This window comes from Catharus ustulatus, chromosome 7, assembly GCF_009819885.2.
Source record: "Catharus ustulatus isolate bCatUst1 chromosome 7, bCatUst1.pri.v2, whole genome shotgun sequence".
NCBI classification, from domain to species: Eukaryota; Metazoa; Chordata; class Aves; order Passeriformes; family Turdidae; genus Catharus; species Catharus ustulatus.
In genome coordinates, this window is record NC_046227.1 from 12,260,391 (window position 1) to 12,283,190 (window position 22,800).

The 22,800-nt window shown below is 45.8% G+C and overlaps 2 protein-coding genes across 5 annotated transcripts in view; one reads left to right on the forward strand and one right to left on the reverse strand.

Annotated features, from left to right (window-relative positions):
• CCNYL1 (cyclin Y like 1) overlaps window positions 1–8,534 on the reverse strand; it is a 33,264-nt gene extending 24,730 nt beyond the window's left edge. The window contains exon 1 of the mRNA XM_033064881.2: window positions 8,245–8,534. Coding sequence (XP_032920772.1) covers window positions 8,245–8,491 — 247 coding nt within the window. The 5' untranslated portion in view covers window positions 8,492–8,534. The remainder of the gene's footprint in view (window positions 1–8,244) is intronic.
• A 9,311-nt stretch (window positions 8,535–17,845) lies between these two features.
• Window positions 17,846–21,114, forward strand: METTL21A (methyltransferase 21A, HSPA lysine). Of its 4 annotated transcripts, none has more exons than XM_033064269.2 (3): window positions 17,846–18,095; window positions 19,499–19,610; window positions 20,635–21,114. In XM_033064269.2, exons 2-3 carry the CDS (start codon window positions 19,526–19,528, stop codon window positions 21,030–21,032), a joined length of 483 nt encoding a protein of 160 aa, XP_032920160.1. In that variant the 5' UTR covers window positions 17,846–18,095; window positions 19,499–19,525; the 3' UTR covers window positions 21,033–21,114. The 4 variants fall into 4 exon arrangements, with proteins under 4 accessions (XP_032920160.1, XP_032920161.1, XP_032920159.1 ...); XM_033064270.2 differs by having other exon boundaries at window positions 17,846–18,087; XM_033064268.2 differs by lacking the exon at window positions 17,846–18,095 and adding an exon at window positions 18,389–18,622.
• The last annotated feature ends 1,686 nt before the right edge of the window (window positions 21,115–22,800 follow it).

The window sequence follows — 22,800 nt, forward strand, 5'->3', positions numbered from 1 at the left end:
ACAGTGTGTTAAGAACAACCTTCCCTCTTATTTCTCTGCATCTCTCAGAGCCATTTACTCGTGTACTACCAAGCTTGTCAGATCAACCCTGCCTCCAAGTGGAGCAGAGAGAAACCTGAACTTGCTTCCCTCTGCCACTGCTTCCCCTTTGAGGAATCCCTCACCTGCACTTCAATCTCAGCCACCTCTGCTACTGCTGTGTGCACACAGTCCCCCACAAGGCAGATCATAACAATTTTAAAAGCAATTCTCTGCCCTAGCTCAAGATCTTACATCCTTTTCCACAACACAAAATCCACATCAAGACTTTACTTTTATCCATGCCATGTAAGAATGTGTGTAGGTTTTAGGAATTTATAATGCTAGCTACTTATCTATGGTTTACACACCTCCACGGGTGACTTCCAATTATTACAAACACATTTCACACATAGCATCGTGCTACATGAATTATCCTGTGAATAAAGCTGACAGTCAAAGATGTCACTAAGCAGCAGCCCTTTGATAATTTCACTACTTCAGAACAATAAACTATTGCATTTCCCTTAACAGTTTTAGTCCCATCCTTTGCTTTATTAGACAGCACTAACATTTTGATACAGCACATATTTAAAGCATTGCATGATACATTAATCTCTTTGCTGCAAATTGCGTTTTGTCACTTGCTCAATGACTTACCAGCTGTGACTAATGCTTGAGTTTCCCTTATATTTCATTACCTTATGCTGTAAAGATGCAAGCCACTTAACACTCCCAATAAAGATGCAAAAATTATAATAAATTAGATGAGCAAATCTGCCAATCCATTTCAGAAATTCTGTCATTCCTAACGATAAATTAATATAAAATTATTTCTCATTTAAATTATATTATTCTAATTCTTTTCCCAAAACTTTCCTAAAAAGTTACAACTCTGGTTTCTAAATTTAACCTGCATTGTTTATTCGTCCCAGCCACTCCAAATGCACCAGAGAGCCCAGCATGCAGAGGTTGCTTTCCATTTGCAACTCTCATTGTTGAAAGATTGTTAAAAGATTATTTCTAAATACTGTGAATTTACACAATAGACACTGAAGGATGTGTTAAAGCTATTTAATGGCTGTCAGTTAATCTTTATGGTACTAATACAAAAACATAATATCATTACCTATACCCAGCACATATCTAAGTGCACACTGATGTTTCAGAAGGATGCAGAAATTACTTCAATAATCAACAAGATTTCTTAAATAGAAGGAATTATTTGCTCTTTGACACCACATTCGAAGTTGGGCTGGAGAAACTGGCACAGTAAACAGTGCAGAATATATATGAAATACTGGAGACTACCTAGGGTTTAAGTAATTTATTAATTTCTGTGGCTTAAAAAAAAAACCAATACTGTATTAATACATGTTTTTCATTTCTCAAAGTGCAGGAAGATCCACACCACTCTCTGCAGCCTCCACAGGACATCCCAACATGATCCTATTGCACCCCATTCACAGCTTCTGCTGGGGAAACAGCTGAGAGATCTGTTCCATACAACACCTGCCCTTTCTGGGACCAAACAGAGCCCAGGAGGCTTCCACACATTTCCTGATGTACCTGCCAGGGTTATAAGCACTTCTACAGATTTAAGGCAAGGCAGGATAACAAGAGTGCCCTAAATTCCACAGCAAAAGCAGGACGAGTTAAAACACTGGTGAACAAGATGCCCCTAAGATTTTCTTTGAAGGCAAACAGTAGCTCACAAACTAGATTGCAGAAGTAACTAACATTTTGTTAGGGACATGTACCTGTACTGTATTTAATTTAGGACCATTTAAAGGACAAGGATAAATAATCAGTTCTATGCTGTCACTTTTTATTCCCTGCACCAACCTTCCCACATAACACAATTCACCACCACCAGAGGCTAAAGCCAAAATCCACAGCTGTAATTTTCTAACTGATAAGCCAAATCAAACCAAACCATCAAACCAACCAACCAAACAAACAAAAAAAAAAAAAAAGTTTTGGTACATGTTAAAGAGCAACCAAATTTTACCATCTTAGATACCATGCTGACAACAGCAAGCATAAAGAAAGCCTTCCATAACTCCTCACATGTTCTCTGCCTTACTTCCAAACCATGGTTCAGAAAGCAGAACAGGCGAGTACCAGAAATTTGTCTCAGGTAGCGTCTGCAGGTGACCAAAGCAAGACACACTGCAGTGTTGCTGGGGTCACATGCCACCTGATGGATTAGCACATGGCACGTTTTTCACCTCTTCCAATTGCTCACATCTGCAAACTTCAAATGAAGCCTGGACCTTACCTGCAGTCTGTTCTGTAAAAGAAAAATAACCAACTACATAACAAAACATGGCCAGAACTTTACAGAAAAACTTTTTTAAGTCTTTGAAAGATACTGGCATTCAGCAGCTTATTATCTGAGCCTGACTGACACATTTCATAACAAGCCAGTGTTAGTTTTCACACTGGAAAAACATCAACAACGTTTGACTACTGCAGTGATTCGAGACCCTTTCAGAACTCCACACAGAAGCAAAGCTGTGCTATACACACAGAGCTTATCAGACACTGAAGAATGCTACCTGGTTGATGGGGATTTTTGTGCAAACTGTTAAGGCAATCCTGATATTCACATCACCTGCAAGGAGGATCTTCAATGTTATTCATTTGGCTTTACTACACATTTAAACAAATAGCATCAAGTTTTTTTAAGGTCAGTACCATCCTCACTTATCTCTTGAAATCAAAACATTGAGTTTTCTTCTGAAAACATTATTTTTCTAGTGAGTGAAATAAAAGAGCACATTCAAACTTTAGATGTAATGTAGAAAAAAACAGGTTTAAAAATCTCAACATAAACTTGCTGGCAAGGATCTACAGATGCAAGGTCTGGGTTCTTAATGTTTGGTAGAATTTTCCTCCTGCCTCCCACAGTAACTTCTTCCTTCTCCCTATATGTGGAAGAAACATGGTTAGAAACGCTAATTTAGTGTGCAATATGAATCTGGGAGGGGTAGGGTTTTGTGTTTTGTTGGCAGTGCAAGAGTTCATTCCTCTGTTAGTCAGCTTTTTGGTATGACCTCACCACAAAGATCACACTTGAGAGAACACATAGCTGTAGCCACAGAACTTTTGTTGTTCTACAGCATCTACCCTGCAGGTAGGAGGGAAAACAGCAAATCTCCTAAAGAAAGCCAGCAGAGGATAAGGATGCTAGAGGTAAGTCACACAGAACCAGTTAAAAAAAAAAAAAAAAAAGTGAAGATTAAAATTAATTCAGTTTCCTTAGTTCTATAAGTTTCATCAAACCCCTCTAATTATGTATTTTCTTTCAATACCTGTAATGCTGAAAGCCTGAAGAAACATACCAGAAACACAAATCAGTCCCTCCGCATGAGCTTCATGCACATGTATTCCATACCAACTAATCTTAAAAAACTAAGGTTTACTTGCTTGCTGCAGAAGTCTCCAAGACTTATTGAAGAGAAAAAAGGATAGAGGATTCTTTAGTTGCCAGCAGCATGCAAGCATAAGAACAGAATTACAAATACTATACTGCAGTGATGAATTATTTCTTTCCAGTTCCTAAATCTGTAAATCAATTTCATTGCTGTTTCTGGATGACTTTGTGATTCAGACATTTCCACTACAGGAACTTCACAGATTGTTTCTAGAGGTCACAGCATCAAGCTTCTTAAGCCAACATGGAAGGTGCTTCAGGCTTACATAAAGTCCAGTATTTCACATTTGTAAAAATCACAGATTATCTGCAACTGCTACAAATACCTTTGTAATGAATATCTAGCCAGTTTCTGGAAAGGGATATTGACAGTTATAAGGACCCAAGAGTGAGTCTAAGTTAGGTGAAAAACTCTGTGACTACAAGGAAAAAAGGAGAGGGAACACTAAGAAAAGGCACCAGCGCATCATTTGGGTTTTAGCTCTGGCTTCATGTTTGTCCAAAAAGACAACAGTGTTTGTCAACCTATGCAGCTACAGATCTTCAGATAGAGAGGCACAAAAACCAACACAAGATGGTTAAGCCTTCCCTCTGATGAAAACTGCTGGCATCAAAACGCTGATTCTTTGCACCAAAGTGTTTTAACTTAACTAACATTTTAACCGGGATTCAAAAAAACCTCAACAACAAAAAAACCCTGAACTAAAAAAAAAACCCAGGAAAAAACCTCCACCCACATGCCTGAAATAAGCTGAAATTATATAAGAGGAACAAATGAACACTATTTAGACCTTCTGCAAGGAGGTTTATAGACAAGCTGTTATAGACAACCACATCACAGACAATCAATATATCCAAATACCTGTTAATCAACACTATTTAATGACTGCAGCATGCAGGCAACCTGAAGCTTTCAAGAGTTACTCTAGGCAGTATCCAGGTAAACCTCACTTACTATATCCCTATTAATTCTCCTCTTCAAAGTCCCCTTCCATTTGCTTTCCCATCTAACCTGTGTGTGATGCTCACATCCCACTCAGCTCCTCTCCTGATCCCATTTGCTGTTCCCTCTTATCCCCGATAGTCTTTTCCCCCAGTTATTCAGGTGAGGTTACCAGGTCACTTTGTCCCATCACTTCAGTAGGGCAACACTCTTCCCCCTGGTTCCAGGGAATCCAGCAAATATCTGCTCAAACTCAGTGAACAACAGCAGTGCAGGGAGATGCTTTCAAGCACAAGTGAGAAACATCTGCCAAGCAAGGTCTTGTTCTAGTTTTATCTAAGGATCAAAGAATTTCTGAAGAAGTAGATCAATGTTTAAACATAGGGATCTAGCAAGAAAGTGTCAGACATAAGAGTTCTTCCCCCAAATAACCAGAAAAAAATATCTCAGGATAAAAAAGAAAGCCCAAAACAAAGACTAGCAGACACACATTCGAGGGGGGGAAAGCCCAAACAACCAAATAAACCCAAAGAACCAAACAAACACCAAACCAATCACTACAGCCCAAAAGGCACACTAAGATCAAAGAGCTACCATTACTAAAGCTAGATAGGGAAGCCTTTTTGGTCAATTCAAACTTGTTGAACTGTTGATTTAAGGAACACTTAATGCTCAGCTGAGAAGTCAACTAGCTGCTTTAGATTCATGGCAGACTTTGATATCTAATATTAGCTGTAGGCATGAACCCATTTGGAAGAAACTTCTCTTTTCAAAGTTATGTTTATTCCTGTTTACTCAATCCAACTTGGCTTAATCTATCAAACCACAAACACAGGTTTATTTCTCATTTGGAGAAAGTGTGCACCAAACAGGTTATGGCTCAGGATCTTGAGAGACGTAAAATACAAGGTCATGCTTTAAATTCTCTTAGTAAAGGATCTGACAAACCTTTCCTGTTTGAATTAACCTTTGTTGAAACACCAGACTTTCAGCTTTGCTGTGTTTTACCTCCGTTCCACCTACCACTGCTTTTGTCATAAATAATTATCACATCACAATCTGTCCATATTAAGAAAGTGAGAATTTTCTTGTTTCATTCTGATCTGATACAGACAATCTGAGCAGTGCTGACTGGAAAGTTGTGCCTGTTAAGCAGAGTGCTGGAGAAGTTACAGAATAATCCTCACTTAAGAGCACAGACCTGTGAGGAACACATTCCACTTGCTATGAAAGAGCAAGACAAAGCTATGAAACAACACAAAACAAAAAGTCCAAAGCTCAGTTGGTAACTTCCCGATACAACCAAAACATTCAATTTTAGCAAAACAAGTGCAAAAGTACTTAAGACAGACTTCAGAACAACAAACAACCTAGAGGTAGAAATTCAAGGAATGAAGCATCACTATCCCATTCGGATGCTAGCTTTCTGATATATTTAGCTGTTTTCTTAGAAACTCCTAGAACTGAGCAGCATGGAAACAAAAATAGCCAAAATCATCTTGACTTTTTTCCTCACCGCTTTCTCCTTTCTCCCTGCCAATGGATCCAAGAAAAGGGCAGTAAGTAGGTTCTCAGTCTCCCAATATAGACTAAGTTTTCATCTTAGTTATCCTATGATATTACACAATAATCAATTCCAGAAATACATTTTATCCCCCAAATGAAACCCATACTTTTAGTAGTCAACAGCACAGAAACATGCAGGCTGTTTGCATGGTTTGGGTATGCTGACAGCTTTCACATCCTAGAGTTTAAGAGGCATAAGCATAGCTGCTGGTCTATTACAGATTTATTCTTTCACAGAAGGTATTACATTAAACAGATAGCAGTCTCACTTCTAGCTTCTTCATAAAGCCTGTATCGTAACACTTGATTTCTGGCTTCACAAATAGTGCTTTACATTTTGAAGTTAACTGTTTCAATTCTATCCACAGAATGTTTGTAACATTCAAAAATCAACACAAGAAGTTTTACTTTTAAGATTGACTATCCAGAATTTTATTTTAATAAAGATGTTAAACTTTGATACTTTCTGCATTCCTAAAGAGCTATATCAATCAGAAAACTTCAAATATCATCTATCACTTGCAGCAGATCAACTTTGGAGGGCAATAGTGAACCACATACCACTGTGAAAGTGATCTTTAAAATCATCTTAAACACATACTACTTACGCAGTTCTAATTTTAGGATTATCTCCTGCCTCAAGACTTAAGTTTCCATAACCACAAAAGTAAAATTTGTGATAGATAGCTACTATCTTATTCTTGGATCATACATTTTATTAAGGCTTGCAAATTCAAAAATATTAAATACCTGTCTATTTCAAGGCCAGTCCTGAAACGTGGATGAATTCACAACTAAATCTGTTACTTAGCACAACTGACATGATCACAATATTAAAGATTCAAACAAATACAACCCTTATTCCTGAGGAGATTTGTTCAGCTTAGGCATTTTTGCTTGGCTTATTAGAATCTTTAGAGAGTTTAGCGCCTCCTCCCCTAATGAGTTGAGAGAGTTCTGTAATAATCTTCCTGCAAAAAAAAAAAAGGTTTATTTCTCCTAGGCAGCAAACATAATTTCTACTACTGCACAGCTGTCTCAGAGGAGATCCAAGGGGCTGACTGTTCCATCTCATTTCTGGAACAGCTGCACCATATGGTGCTGTGCAGAACCCTGCAAGTTTAATAATTCCATTTCTGAAGGTCTCCTCACACTCTTCTTCAGCGAGTCTGATAGTAAAAAAAAAAAAAATTTTTTTTTAAGTTCAAGAGGAGTATGGATTACAGTGATTATTGTTACTGTATGCACCGTACATTAAAGATGTCAGGCAGGCTATCTTTTTCCAAGTGAATATATTTGGCATAGGCGTGGTTATAATTGCGAAGAGGAATAGCAAGACGTTTGTTAATTAAAATAAGTTTTGAATAGCATGAGGTGCTAGACTGCGCCGTGCGGCTGCAGCAGCACCGCGGGAGCGCCCGGCCAGACAGGAGCACCCCGAACCTGTTACACGTCCCGGGAATTCCCGGCACAGCCCTGCAGCTCTCCCGGCTCACCAGGAGATGCCTCACAGCCAGGCTCTGAGGGACCAGCGCTCCGGGTGTAGCTGCAAGGAATCGGAGCAGCACTCACGTACTTTCCCATGAGCCCAAGGAAAGCAAATTGGGAACACCGACAGCTACGCGACAAGGAACGCCGGTGCCATGAGTCCCCGGTTACAACCCTGCACAGCCAGGGTATAAATCACCCACGTCCAGCCACGGTGATGTCATATGCACACAATCTTTGTAATTCTTAATTCGCTTACTCCCCACACACCCTCTTCCTTCCTCCTGTTCAACAGAGACTGGAAATGCAGCAGCTTTTGCGATCTGCCCGAACGCTGCGACCGAGTCACGACTCCATAGCTAAGGAGAAACCAGCAGGCAGACTTCTCCACCTCAGCCAGGAGCACCCGGGAGCTCTGCCACGCTCTGCTCTTGCTCCCCGACCCCCTCTCCGGGACCGGGCAGGGCCGGGCGCTGCCGGGCAGGGGAGGCGCTCCTGGCCCGGGCGGGGACTCGCGGAGCGGCCGCAGGCTCGTCCCGCGGGCGGAGGTCCCGGCCCGAACCCGGAGCGCCGGGGCTGTGCCGGCGCCGTGACAGCCGCGGGGAACTTTGCCTGGGGCGCGGCGCGGGCAGAGCCCGGCGGGGCCGGCGGGACCGCGCTGCCCCCGCCGCCGGACAAAGGGGCCGCGCCTCGGGCCGCCAGTGCCCCCCGGGTGCCCACCCGGGCGGAGCGGGGGCACCGAGGGGACGGGGATGCGGTGCTCGGCGCTCCCCGCCCGCCCGCCGCTCACCATCCGGGAACTCCCGGTCGCTGATGTGCTGGAGGTGGGGGCCGCCGCCGCCGCCGGGATCCGAGTCCCCCGACTCGGCCTCCGCCGACCCCGAGCCGCCGCCGCCGCCGCCCGCTGTCGCCGCCGCCGCCTGGTACGCGTCCGCCCAGCGATCGGGCCCCGGCGCTGCCCCGCCGCCGCCGCCGCGGGCCCGGCTGAGCTTGGGGCTGGCGTCCGGGGATACGCAGCAGGTGACGGTGTTGCCCATGGAGCTCGGAGCTCCCCCGCCGGGCCCCGGCTGCGCGGCTCCGGGCTGGGCCGGGGGAGGGGAGGCGGGCGCAGGGCGGGTCGGAGCGCGGGGCGGGCTCAGCGCCGCCGCCCCCGCCCCGGCCGCGCGCGGCCCCGCCCGCCCCCACGGCCGCGCGACCGCCCCGCCGCCTCCTGCGCGCGGCGAGCACAGGCCTGGCGCGAGCGGCCGCCGGGGGGAGCCCGGGCCCCGCCCCGCCACCGCCCAATCGCCTCCCGCCGCGGCGCCGCGTGACGGCCGCTCCGCCAATGGGCGCGGGGCTCGTCACGCGGCCGCCGCGCCCTCCCCCGGCCTGTGTCCCACCACCGTCCCCTCCCCGCGCCTCCCCCAGGCGCACGCGCGCACGCACCGCCGGCCGCGAGGCCTCAGACACCACCCCACGGCCACGCCCGCTCGGCGCCGCGCGCGCGGCCCCGCCCCCGGCGGCTCGCGCTGCCCGGTGCGCACGTGCTGCGGCAGCGGCGGGAGCGGCCGTGCGGGAATGCGGGACGGCCTGGGGACATCCTGGGAATATCCTGGGGACACCGGCCTCTCCCCTCCCCGCCCCTTCAGGGCTGAAGGGCTCCATCCCCCGGGCAGCGGAGCCTCGGCAGGCGCGTCCCGCTCTCGCCGGGCGCTCTGGTCGCTGCTGGGCGCGGTGCCTGCCAGCGCACAGGGAGAGGGACCAAAGGGACCCTGCACGGGGCCACCGGCATCCCCAGGCACCGCCGAAATGCCCAGCAGCCGGTATTTGCTTGCTGAGTTTCAGCTACCTGAGAGCTCTTCAGAGGACTGGAATGTTCAGATACACTCCCGGGAAGATGGATTAGAGGGCGAGATACCCACAGCAGTCAGAGGTCCTGATAAACACAAACATGCGTTGTTCGGCAATGAAACAACCCACTATCGCTACAAAAATTTAACTCTGGCCCCTGATAAGACGAATGACTCTGCTCTGACTTAGGAACTCACAAAAGTATTACAAAACTCTGCTATCATGCTGGCAGTTGTTCCAAAGATAAGCAGGCTCAGGGTTTTACTCCATTTTGTAGGAAAAATCCTAATGTTGGCTCTCCCATGTGATGATAAACATGGAGTTTTTGGGCAAACCACGTGTAGTTTCTTTGAAGAGAGAAAGTAATAGATGCTGTGTTTCCAGAATTTGTACAACTTAATCCCAGGCACAATAAAGGGACAAATCAAATTATTTATAGTCTTATGTGAGGATTATTCCCTCAGACTGATGAATGATACCTTTTCACTTACCAGCAATTTCTCTAAACTCTGTTAGCTAAGCCTGTCTGCACACTACTGACAGTTTGCAAAGCCTTGTTACTGCAGAGGAATCTGACCTTGCTGTGGATTACACAAGGGCCTTGGAGAAGATTTCAGCACTTCTTGAATCACTTCAGGCCAGCTGAAGTCCCTCTGCAGCCTCTGCACCGTGCTTGGATAGCTGTAGGCCAGCTGGTCCTGCTCCCAGTTCTAGGAAGGGCCAGGGTTACCCATTGGGTGGAACAGGAGACTGATCTAAGCCAGGGAGGGGAAAAGGGGCTTCATGCAAAATAGCTGTTCAGAGATTGGTGTTTTCTTCCCTCTGGCATTGCATCCACTGATTTTTTGTGAGGATGGTGGGGGAAGAGAAGAGGCTAGAAGGTTGGCATGGCTTACTGAAGTAATTAATTCTCAAGTAAGAGTAAGAGTTGGCGTGCATCTGCACTAATATGAAAACGGGCATAATTTACTCTTGCACGAGAAGAGCAATACCTTTCCTCACTCTTTGCACCTGGCTGACCATTTCCAGAAGCTGGCTAAGCTGCACTCCTGCTGCACTGCTGGGCCCCTTCCAGTGGCTGCATGCCGATGGAAGTGAGCTGCTCCATCCAGAGCAGTGGTAGGAGCTACAGGCAAATCTGCACACCTCAGCCGGACAGCAGCCATGCCGAGTGCCCGTGGCTAAAGCCAAGTCTGTTCCTTGCAGCTGTGCCAGCGTGTGCTGTGGGGCTGCCTGGCTTCAGCAAAGGGACATGCAGCTGCAGCAAGTGCCTTGGGGGATCCCAGCAGCAAGCTGGGATCTCTGCTAACTCAGGTTTGGAGCAGCTTCAAGGGAATCCTTTGCCAAAGCTGCGGTTTTGGGCAGTGGAAAAATCCTTGTTCAAGGGTGAGGAAGTGAGCAAAAGTGGCTCAGCAGGAAGCTGAGCACCAGGACCCAACAGCCAAAGCCCCACGTACTTGTGCCGATAGTGAAAAATGCTGGGAACTTGGAGTGGCTGGAGTATGTGACATACTTCACTGCTATTTGGGTGTGATGGTTTTGGTTCCTCTGCCTCCCAGAGACTGAAGTTTCCCATAGGTTTCATACTGGGAACATTCTCAGTGTGTAATTCTGCAAAGGGGGCGTGAGGAAGGCTGCTCTTCCCCTGCACTAGTGCAGTTGTAAAGTATCAGTATTTATACAAACATGCTGAGGGAGAAAAGAAATCAGTAATCTGTTTCCCTGTGAGGACTTACTCATGTAGGTCTTAAGCAAGAGGAAGCTGACTTTAATCCCTGGAAGTCACAGAAACAGCAAACTGTCCCACCTCCTTGTCATTCCAGGAGAAGTTAAGCTTCCGCTTCCACATACCTCAGTACACCAGTAAAGAGTAATTTTCCATATCTGTGAATGTTCTCCTTTAGCTGCAGTGATGAGGAATATTCATTTCCTGCTCCATTTTGGCAACGTAACTCTTAAAATCTTTATTCAGATCTGATTTATCAGGATAATATGACAAAACCTGTTGCTGTGTGTATTTTCTGCAGAACCAGGCGATCCTGTTAATAGGTGTAGTCTGAGCAACACCCTGCAGAAATGAAACACATTATCTTTTATTTATGCAGCTTAACATTCTATTGACTTAGTGCTATAGCAATACACTGAATAGTCTCTATTATGATTTATTACTGGCCCTGGTTCTCTTCCTAGTTTCTGTCTCATCTTTCTACTGTTCTGTTTGATTTACCCCAGTGATTCATCAGACATTTTCCATTATTTAAAAAATCAATTACTTTGATGTACAATGGGCAGCACGTACCTAGTTCCACATTTTGCATAAGCAGGCATTTTTGGATGGTGGATTGTAGCAATAATGAATGCCTGAGCTGAAAATAGCTTACTATGGACTGTTGGGATCCAATCTCTTTTCCTCCTGCTCCAGAAAGAGAGGTGTGTGCCATGGGACTCTCAATTGCCACCCCTTGTCACTGCGCAGGGCACCCAGTGGGCAGCAACCCTCTTGTGCTTTAATTTTCACAAAAGTGAAAGCAAAGTAACTTTCAAAAATGTGGGAAATGAATCCCATTTAAGCCCTCTCGGGAAGTTGCTGCAAACTTTGGGAGAACTCCACACAGTCTTTAAGGAAGGCCAGACAGCATCTTGAAACAAACCCTAAATCAGATTGTGATGATAGCCAAAGGAGTAGTGACCTCTGCTCCTAATATGCAGAGATTAGAAAGACCTGTGGTTTATTCTGAATATACAAAGGACCAGACTTGCTCCTCATGTTAGTCTAATGAGGTCAGAGGAGCAATACTCTGCCAACTACTCCAAGTGAGGAGCACACCCTGCCAACCACTAAGTGCAGCTTCTGAGCTATAAACTTAACTATATGTATAATTATTTGCAGGATACATAATAAATGAAGACTACCAGGCTTGACAGGACTAATATTAGTGCTACCAGCTGTGTTTTGGCTTGTGGGTTTACAGGGGGAGGTAATTCTGTCTCTTTACTTGGCCCATTTGCTGAGTATATGTGAGCTGCTGTCTGCTTGTGTTCAAAGGAACCCCACTTCTCAGACAAGTCTTTACGCTTCCTGCAATGGTTCCTTGTAGGCAGAGTCGTGCGGGTTTTTATTTAACTCCATCTCTGAAATCTCAGCACTTGCATTCATAACCACACAACCCTGTTGTCCTTTGCTTCATGATGCAAAATGAGGCTTCCCTGCATCTGCAAACAGCAGTATCCCTAAGAGAAGATGTCTGAAACCAAAGTTACCAGCTTCTTTATGAGTAATAACTCTTGAACAATTCCCAACTCTAAGCATATGTTATTGTCCACACCAACTGCAACAAGATGAGAGTCTTCTAAAAGGCTTGAAATTAAATTGCAGGATTTCCCTTAAGCCACCATCAGTCCCAGAAATGGAGAATGGCTCGTTGCACATACTTGCTTGTGCTTCACAGGACCAAGAATCTTAAATTCGGTAAACTCTGCTGTTATCTTCACCCTGACTTGGTACTGCACATGTCTTTCCAAGGTCATGCACCTCCTTGCCTGTCTGCAGGGTGATGACACCAACTCTGGGATGTGTTTTGTTCAATTTCTCCCTTCTTAGAAAGTGTCACAGCTGGGGGAGGAGTGCTTTCTGATTTTACTTGGATAACTTGGAGAAGAGCCAGGACTTTGTCTTTTCCTGGAAATGCAGCTTCAGGAAGAATGAATCACCAGGTTGAACCTGTATAACCAACTGAAAACAAAAGCTCAGACTTCTGTGTCTCACTTGGAAATAATCAGGGGAAAAATAGGCATCCTGTTTTGAAAACCACTACCAGCTGACAGGACAAAAATGTTGCACGTGTGATGTCTTTTGAAGCTGACAAGTAACCTAAGACTTTAGCCATTTAAGGGAAAAATCCCTGAGCAAAACAGTAGTTAGGGAAATAGAATATTCCAATGTTTGGGGGAGAAAAGTAACCAGGGAGGTTATTCAGAACACCCAAGGTGGATTTTTAGTAGCCCTGAAGTTTCACACACTATTACATCTCTTGTATTACCTTGGGTAGCAGTGAATACAAGCAAACCAGGGCTGGGGAGCCTGTATTTGATAGCATAAGGACAGACTGCAGTGCTGCTGTCATTGATTAAATCCCTCCTTTTGCCTTTGCTGCAGTCTAAGATGTCATTACAGGCAATGCAGAAGCTGCTTGGCTGGCATGTGAGCATCTGGATTGCTGCAGGGATACCACAGCACAGGCATGTGGGAGTAAGCCTTTCTTTATCTTAGCTTCTCTCTTCTGCTCCTACCTTCATTTTGTCTTCAGGTACAATAAAACCAGCTTGACAGTTACCAAAGACTAAGTTAGAGTTAATGGAGGCTTAGTACCTGAGAAGAAAATTTGAGATGTGCTGGAACCAAGACGGAGGCCTGCAAAGCTGTACTTTGGGCTGGCAGAATGGCCACTTGGATTTATGAAGTATTAGAAACAGCTGTTACTGCAGGCCAGGGATACAGATTTCTTATGTGGAAAAGGAAAATGTTTTTCAATATTTTAACACAAACATTAGCACGAATAGGAAAAGTCTAATTGTGCATGACTAAGTCCTACAGCAAGTTTATTTAGGGTAAACTTCTGCAGTTCTAATTCCAACTCTGGGCCACCAAAGCCTGGACAGTGGTGCTAAGGGGCCCTCCCTGTTAGTTTTAAGGTACCTGAAATTTTTTAGATTCAACTCTTCCATCTTCTCTATTGTCTGATAGATTTTCTTTCTAAGGAAGAAGAGAAACCCTGACAATACAATTAGAAATAACATTAAATGCCCCACATTCTTCATATGCTTGGATTCTTCCTTCTGTTAAAAGGGTAACATCTGCACTCAGGGAAATGCCTTTGCATCGGTATGAATGCTATAGCTGTTGTCTGCCTGTCCATATAGTTGTTTTTAAATTGTTTAAAATTAGTTGTTGTTAACTAGCTGTAAATTAATACAGTCCATTGCTTGCACTGTAATTTCCTCTCCAACTGCAAAACACTGCACCTTTAGAGCATATCATACATTTCTCCAGCTAATGTTAAGCTTCTAGATCTGGACTCAAACTCCACAAAAGGAAGGGTTTTTTTAGCATTTTCCCTGCCCCATGTCTGTTCCACTTCCCCATCACAGCCCTGTGCTCCCAGGAGCTGCTGGAGCAGCCTTTCCCAGGGTGCATCCACGTCTGCTCATGTGTCAGTCTTGCTCTGTGGGTTATGGATTCTCCCTCCCCTCCCAAGACCTGACACTGGCTTCTCATGGCCTGGAAGTTCAGCAGCAGATGTGGGTAAGGCTATAGATCTGGGAACATCTGAAAGTGGGGAGAGGTTTCCAGCAAGTGAAGCGCAGCTGGAAATCCAGTGGTTGGTTGTGAAGAAGAGCCTGCTCAACTTGCTTTTTGTTCCTTAACTAAAACTTCAGAACAATGTCAGCTTTCAGACCTGAGAGCTCACTCACATAATTCTACTAAAAGCTTGTCTGTAACCAGACACCTTAATAAATGTGATTGTATGTGGCTGTTTATCAAGATGCAAGGTTGAAGGCATGACTGTAGTATTATTGATGGGAACAATTCCCTCTTCAGATATTCCAGAAACTTCCTGTGAAATCATACATCTTCATATTTTTGATTGTTACTTCCACTGTTTAACTGTGTGTAAAGGAAATGAAACACTAGATCGAACTATACATTTATTTCAATATTTTGCTTTTTTTGCAAGGATCTTGCAGAAGCAGCAAGTTCTAAGGTCTACTGATAACCCACCAGTTTCTGCAGAAACTTTTTATTTTTAAGTCATCCCATCAGTTTCAAAGATGATCCAAATCACTTCAAACTGAGGCTGTCTTGATTCTGCAACTGCAAGCTGTCATCAACCAAATTAATCTCTGCTTTATTCCCTTTGTATTTAACACCAAGTGATTCACCACCCCATCTATTTTATTGGTGTGAAGAATCTGGAAGATTCTTCTGCTGGTGAAGATGATAATGTAAAACTTGTTAAATCATTTTAGTGCTAGTCATTTGAATGGCTACTTACAGTGATACATAGGGAGAAAGACTGCTTTCTTTCCTGGGTTTTCCCCCAAGATTTGTGTTAGCTCTTGTTCATTTGGTTGATAAAAGCTCTTAGCAAAACAGGTATTTGTCCAAACTTTGCTTCCAAGACAATTTTCATATTTCAGTGGAATAACAACCAGAAGTAGCTGCTGCTTATTTTGGGAGGAAAGGATTAAACCAGAAGTTTCCACACAAATGTAGAACAGAACCATTTGGAATAAGGCGTTGCTGTCAGAGGGTTATCAACAACACAGGTTTCTAGATGGAGTTTAAAAAAAATCAGATTGTTTCTATTTATACCTGCCTTTGCCTTGGTAACCAGAGACTGTGTGAGGGATGCAGTATTTTCCCATCACGGATGTCTCCAAAATCCATGCGCAGACATGCAGTGCATCCAGTGTCTGCAGAGCTATCACAAGAACTGTCACTTTCATTTCTAAGAGGGGATTTTACATGCTAAGCAGCAAAGAGAAGATTGCAGAAAGAGGGTTATATTAGTATAGATTCAAAATAATTTGTACTCATTTCTATCTTATCTACTTTGTTCTTTGATCTTTTAAGTATTTCAAGGACCACTGTGCTTAAACACTTTTTCTTAAATACCCCAAGCTGCTTACCCAAATCCAGGGTGGTGGGATTTACTCATAATTGGCTACAATATGCCTGCTGTATCAAGTAATTGAATGCGGTAAGAATGGACTTGAATCGGTGTTTCTTCATACTTTAAATAATTCTTGCTTACCTTAAAATCAGCTGTTTCCTACTTCACAAGATTACCTGCAGCTTAGGTGTCCTTACGGCCCTCTGCAGTGCTCAAAAGCCAAACCAGGTTATGTTCTCACCATTTCACTGCTGTGCTGAGCTTTAGCTCTGCTGAGAGAAAAGCATTTCAGGTCTGGACATCTGTTTTAGCCATAATTCTGTGTTGTTATGTTTTCCTTATCCTTTTACTGTCAGGAAAGGTAGAAGAAACCAAGTGTGTCTCTCTACCACTATAATACCCAGGTACTCAATTTTCTTAGAAAATGGATGTGGAAAGGTGAAGAGAAGGTAAATATAGACTCAGAATGTATATGGGGAATCAGGGTCCTTACTAAACTTCTAGTGGACTTGCTTCTTTCTTAATAGCTTCACTATCCAGTTATGATTCAGAAAGTAATTTCTGATCTTCTGTCTAAGGCTCATGGAAGTTAGTGCCAGAGCAACTTTATCAAGGAAGAAGGGGAAATATTTCTGGGAAGCAGGGCAGGGTTGTTAGAGAACCTGCTGTGCTCCAGAGATATTCAGGGATATCTGACTAACAAAATCACATTATTGGGATAAAAGCACTCACTGCATTATTATCTTTGGGAACAATACATTTTCACATGCAGCCTTTTTTTACTCTAGTTGCTATTCAGCCAGACACTTGGTCTTATGAAATACTGCAGGGGAAGAAAACTCATCTGGTGACAGAAAGGAGGCAGTTGGGAGCACTAGAGCCCTGCCACACTCCTCCATATTCTGGTTGGAGATCCCAGGGCTGGCATGTGGTACAGGAGGTGGAGGTGAAAGCTTTGTGCCATTTGGGAGTTTCCCTCTATTTGCCTGCTGGTGAGGTTTAGGCAGAGTGTAGGTGACTCAAAAAGTCATTCAAACAGAGTTCTCATTTCAAATTAATGACTCTCATCACTTTTCCCACACTGCCTATATAAATAATTAAAAAAATAATCGAGATAATAGCACAAGCAATTTCAAACTCTCAAAAGCAGGAATCGTGGCAAGGGACCAGCACTTTAGGACATAAAACCACAGAAAACTGAATCATCACACCTGTTCTGGCACGTTTATAGGAAGAAGTCTGAGTTGCCATAAGACAAGTATGGACTGGTTTGGGGCAAGTGAAATTTTGGGTTCAATTCTCCTATAGTAGCAGAACCCTAAAAACAAGCCTTACTTTCTGCTACCCCTGTGCAACCTGTGTAATGATCTTCCACAGAGGTTTTCATGAATCTTAAGCCACTCTGTTTAAATTGACAGCTTTTAGATGTAACCACATTTGCCTTTGTCTGCCAGCCAGATTTGCTGGTCCTTGTGGGAAAGAGAGGGGATGTTTTCTGGAGCTGGTCCCAACTTCAAGGGGCCAGCCTTGCCCCCATTGGTGGTGTCACCTCACCGGAAGCTGTCAGGGCACAGAGCCACCAGAGATGGGACAGAGATGTCCCCTGCCCCTGCAGAGCAGCGTGGCTGCAGGCACTGTGCCTTTCTGTAGAGGACCTGCAGCTGGACCATGCTTCCCTGGCTCTCCCATGGCCTTTAGCAGGCTTTGGAGCGAGTTCAGGGAACACAGGAGAGGAGCTGTGTTGGTTTGCCAAAAAGGAGATTAATGGAGCCAAAGGTGAAGAGAAGCCCATGCACAAACGGGGCGCCAGGCGAGAGCAGCCACAGCGCCAGGCGAGAGCAGCCTTGGCTGTGCCGCCTCGGTCAGGGCTCGCTTGGGGTGCAGAACTGCTGCGTTTGTGCGCTGGCTGCCCCGCGCTGACACTGAGGGAGCGCTTCCAGGCTGGGATCAGCACTTGCAGAGACAGCGCTCTCCGTGCCAGCTGAGGAGGACGAGGCTCGCCGGGCTGCACAAATGTTTTTCCCGGGCACTGACTTTAAACCCCCGAAGCAAAAGCCAGAGGCTGGCACCACAGGGAGCAGTCCTGTGACAGGGCGTGGGACCTTCTTCCCGTACCTTTCCGCGTGGCTGTGAGCAGGCGAGGAGCCCTCTGGGCCCCGGCCTCCCGCAGGAGGCAGCGCGCCGCTTCTCCCTCCCCTCGGGCCGGCCCGGGGCACAGCCGCGGGGCAGGAGCGCTCCGGGGACCCTCCAGCCCAGCCCAGTCCAGCCCCGCGCAGCCGGGACGTGACCGTTCCCGTTCGAGCGCTGCGGAGCGGCCGCTCCCGCCCCTGGCGGCGGCGCGGGGGCCGGGCCGGGCGCTGCGCGGCGGCCCCGGGGCTGCGGCGCGGGCGGGCCGGTCCCGGGCGAGGGGCCGGGCCTGTCCCCGCGGCGGCCCCGGGCCCGTCCCTGCCCGCGGCGCGGGGCAGCGCAGCTCGGGCGGGGCCTAGCCGGGGCTGGGGCCGCGGTGCCGGCGGCGGGATGGCCTTGGTGCCCTACGAGGAGGGAGGCGGCTGGGCCGCGCGGCAGCTGCACAGCCCGTGGGCCACCTTCCACTTCGCCAGCCGCACCATCCGCCTCCAGCAGGACTGGCGGCGGCTGGGCGTGGCGGCCGTGGTCTGGGACGCGGTAGGTCCAAGCGCAGCTTTTCTGCACTCGGTGGCTTCCTGTGGCTCTTGCCGAGCTTTCAGATTCACCATACAAAATTATTTACCATAGAATTGTAAAGGGAAGGCTTTTAAATTTTTTTTTAATGTTAGGAAAGAAAATGTTAAACTGTGCTTTACCTTTCTCTCTTCCCCCGCAAGAGTTCTGGCAGGAACGCAAGAGAGATGTGCCACCTAAACCCTTCATGGCCAGTGCCCAATACAAGGAAATATTCGGGATAACTCTCACCTCTTTCTTTACAGTGGCGGGTGATGTTAGCTTGGCGCCCTTCAGAGCACAGCATGGATCCCACTGCTTGTAGCCTCAAGCAGGACTGCTGATAGAGTTTATCTTGGCGATAAGAACCGTCCAAAACAGAGGGTTTGTGGTGGGTCCAAGGCCGCAGGGCAGTCGCTCACAGCATCACTGTAGGAATCCAAGGGCTTGGCTTCCCATTGGGTTGGATCTCAGCCCACACACAAATTGCACTTCTACCTCTAGTTTAAAAGAAGTGTAGCATTTTGAGCAAACTTCTCAGCCCCTCAGCTTTTCCTTTCCAAATACAACTCTTCCTGCCTCCTGTTACGTTTGGGGATTCATGGAGCAGTTACCACATCCAAGTTGTAACCTCTGTGGTACTTTTTTCCTTTTGCCAGTAGGAATCTTTCATAAAACTCTGTACAAAACTTCCATTAAGCATTAAAAGACTATATGTGCACATAGGAGGTGGAGAGGTGCTGAAGGTCTTGCTGCAGACCTGAAGCACCTGACCCTTCCCATAACCTTGTCTCTCAGGGTAAACCCTGTGTTCAGTATGACTGAAACCCTGTGCTTAATCGCCCTTGTCTCTTGGCTTAGGCTGTTGTCCTGTGTGCTTATCTGGAGATGGGAGGCATTGATCTCAGGGATCGGTCTGTGATTGAGCTGGGAGCTGGAACTGGATTGCTGGGAATAGTGGTCACGTTACTAGGTAAGGGCTTTTTTCTTGTCTCATTTAATCACAACTGTAGTAAAACTAGTTACTTGTACATGCCTGGTATAGAAGTGAGCACAAAGCTGCATGCATGAACTGTGATGGTTCTTCTCTGAGTCATCTTCCTTCCTTGTTAGACTTGAGAGCCTGCTGGGATATTTGTTGTAGTGATGGTGCCACTGCAGTTTACTTTATGGCGGGACCCTGTTGAGGCTGAGCCTGTTGCCATGGCAGGCAGCTCAGCAGCATTCAGCTCTGCAGCTATTCCCCCCCAGGGAACAAGAGCTGTGCTTCCCATCTTCCACTTATCCTCCAATGCAGATAAAGCTACACACAGAAACCACTCTCTGAGGTTGCATAAGCCTTTCATTAGCCTGTCTTGCAGACAGGGCATGGAGAAATGAAATGATGTGCTGCTGATCTCTCTGTGGCTGAAGAGCAGGAACTGGGTGCTATGTTAAATTTGTGCTATCTTTCCCAGGTTAACTTTGTAATTCAAAGCTCTGGTGGCTGTAAAAGGTGCCTATTGAAATCATAGAAACAAAAGAGTTTGACAAAATACAAGCATGCAAAATCACACAGGCATAACTCTTATCTGACCTGTGAAAGAGGCTCTCTAGCTGCCTCTCTCCTGCAGTAAAATATGGCATTGGAGCAGGTTGATTGTAACACCCCCTGTAAATTATTCTTTTGGCACATATGAAAAGGCCAAAAGTAACTCCTTGACTTTCGTGTGTTAAAAAAAGCGCCAGAAAATATGTTTTTTTCCTTACCCAACCTAATCTTCATGTAGAGTACACTTTATATTCTTAAGTGACTGATGAAGGGTAGGATGTCTGTACACAGGGGAGTTTTGCTTGTTTTGTTCTTTTGTTTGTTTGTTTTTAATCAGGCAGCTCAGGAGAGCTGTTAATGTTTAACAGGAGCTAAGGAGCCTGCTGGAGTTAGAGCACTGTATCCCCCATGCTGTACTGAGGGACATGGACTGTGAGTGTGAGCCATGTCCTCCTGTCCCCCTTAGGTGCCCGTGTTACCATCACAGACAGGGCGGCAGCACTGGAGTTCCTGGAGTCAAACGTGCAGGCGAACTTACCCCCTGAACTACGCCCCAGAGCAGTGGTGAAGGAGCTGACGTGGGGAAAAGACCTGGATAACTTCCCTCCAGGAGCATTTGACTTCATCCTGGGTGCAGATATCGTTTATCTGGAAGAAACATTTGCAGAACTGCTTCAGACGCTGGAGCATCTGTGCTCAGAGCGAACGGTGATTCTTCTTTCCTGTCGTATCCGCTATGAGCGGGATCTCCGGTTTTTGAAGATGCTGCGAGAGCGTTTCTCTGTATCCGAGGTCCATTATGATTCCAGTAAGGATGTTCATATCTACAAAGCACAGAGGGGCAGTCGCAGGGATGACTTTTGACTCTCTGCTTTGTTAATAAGTCACTGATGCTGTTCAGTTCTCCCCTTTGTTTCTACTCAATACACTCATTCCTAAGCATGAAGTTGCAGTTGTGTTATTTCCCTGGCTTCTTGTTCTGCTGGTCTTGTCTGATCACTAGGTCTGACACAGCAAGGTTTGTACTTCCATTCTGCAAATGGAACCTCTGCTTAATTTCTGAAGGTATAGGGTGTTCCACTGTCTTTTTATCAAATGTAATTTTTGAAACTGATTTAAGTTGCAGAAATCTCCAGCATCAAAATTGTTATATCACAAGGTCTGTTGTCTGAAATCAAACCACATTTAATTTATGGGGGAAACTTAAAAAGATTACAGTGGGTTTTTTCCCCTTTATCGCTTCCTTAACTCTAGCAAAGTAAGAGTGGATGAAATAAAAGCTAATACTCCAGCTCTAAATGCTTTAACTCTTTGGGACTTCTGCATCTTAAAAGTTGTGGTAAAGAAACCACTTAAAAGGCAAAAAGAACCAAAGGCAGATGCTATAAAGTTGTTCCATTGCTGTCACTGCTGCGTTGAAGAGGCACAGTGAAACAAAGAACAAGATCTGCAGGGGCACTGGGAATAGGGATTGCCAGCTCAGGAATCAGTGGCATTTTTCTCTGACTTGCAAGCAAGCGGGCTATGCCTGCAGTACTGAAGCAGTTGTGGTTTCTGAGTTGTCCCTAACAAGTCTGCCTCACACAGACCAAGGCTCCTTGGAGCAGATACACGTGCACACGTGCTGCCGGGGAAGTGCAACAAGGAGACTCAAGCTGTTCTTAAAATATCAAATCAGCCCTTGACTCTCAAAGTACTGCTAGATAATGTTCTTTGTTTCTGCTCCTTCTATCTCTGAGAGCTGTTATTTAGGAAAGGAGGGTGCTCTGTAAAGTCTTTGTAGCAGGGGAGGTACTTAGTCGTGCCTTGCTTGGGACCTTGGGGCAGTGTCTAGGTTTAAGTGTGCTTTCAGTGCACAGTGGTAGTTAAGACACTGTTCTAAGTAACAGATTTCATACCCTGACCTTGTAAAACACATCTGTGTTCATCCCACAAGATCTGGGAATCCAGTTTGCACCAGCAACAACTTCCTTCTCTTTCTAGTGGTGGAATAATGAAACTGATGAAAACAGTGGGCTAACAGAAGACAGCTACACCTCTAAATGCAGGAATTGCTTTACTAAATTTTTTTGTGTGTGTGGATGCAGAACTCTTTTTGCTTTAAACTTAAACTCAAAAAGCCTCAGGTCAGGCTCAGACTTTGAGCATGTACATGTATTTGGCACTGGCAACAGCAAACAGCTTTGCAGACAATGGAACAGTTGCTTTGGGCCATGGACATTTTGGAACTTGTCACTTTTGCTCCCATCATACTTCCTGGTTGATGGTCCAGAAGTGCTGGGCTGACTGTAATGTGGAAATGACACATTTATCATTAAGGTTTGTGCTTCATCTCTGGCACATCTCCTGCCTGCTTTCAGCGAAGTTACTTGCTTGGCTCCTGCCTGGGAGTTGCTGTAACAGTATCCTCAGAAGCCACACGGTGTCACTAAAACAGTACTTAGGCAGCTGGCTGGGAATTCGCAGCCTGGAACTGCAGTTGGAGTCAGTTTGGGGGAAGGAAGACGGCACCTTTGACTGAAAACAGATCATGAGATGAGCTCTCACGTGTCAGGTGTAGCTTCTTCTGTCCTATCAGCTGGGTGAGCAGGTTGAAAAGAATTACCAGCTCTCCCCCCTCCTCTCTAGCTCT

Bases quoted from the DNA above. Each gene is read 5' to 3' on its own strand.
- METTL21A (XM_033064268.2), top strand. From the start codon at position 18,476: ATGGCCTTGGTGCCCTACGAGGAGGGAGGCGGCTGGGCCGCGCGGCAG. The intron at 18,623-19,498 runs GTAGGTCCAAGC...CTCTTGGCTTAG, and splicing joins CGGCCGTGGTCTGGGACGCG to GCTGTTGTCCTGTGTGCTTA. The intron at 19,611-20,634 runs GTAAGGGCTTTT...TGTCCCCCTTAG, and splicing joins AATAGTGGTCACGTTACTAG to GTGCCCGTGTTACCATCACA.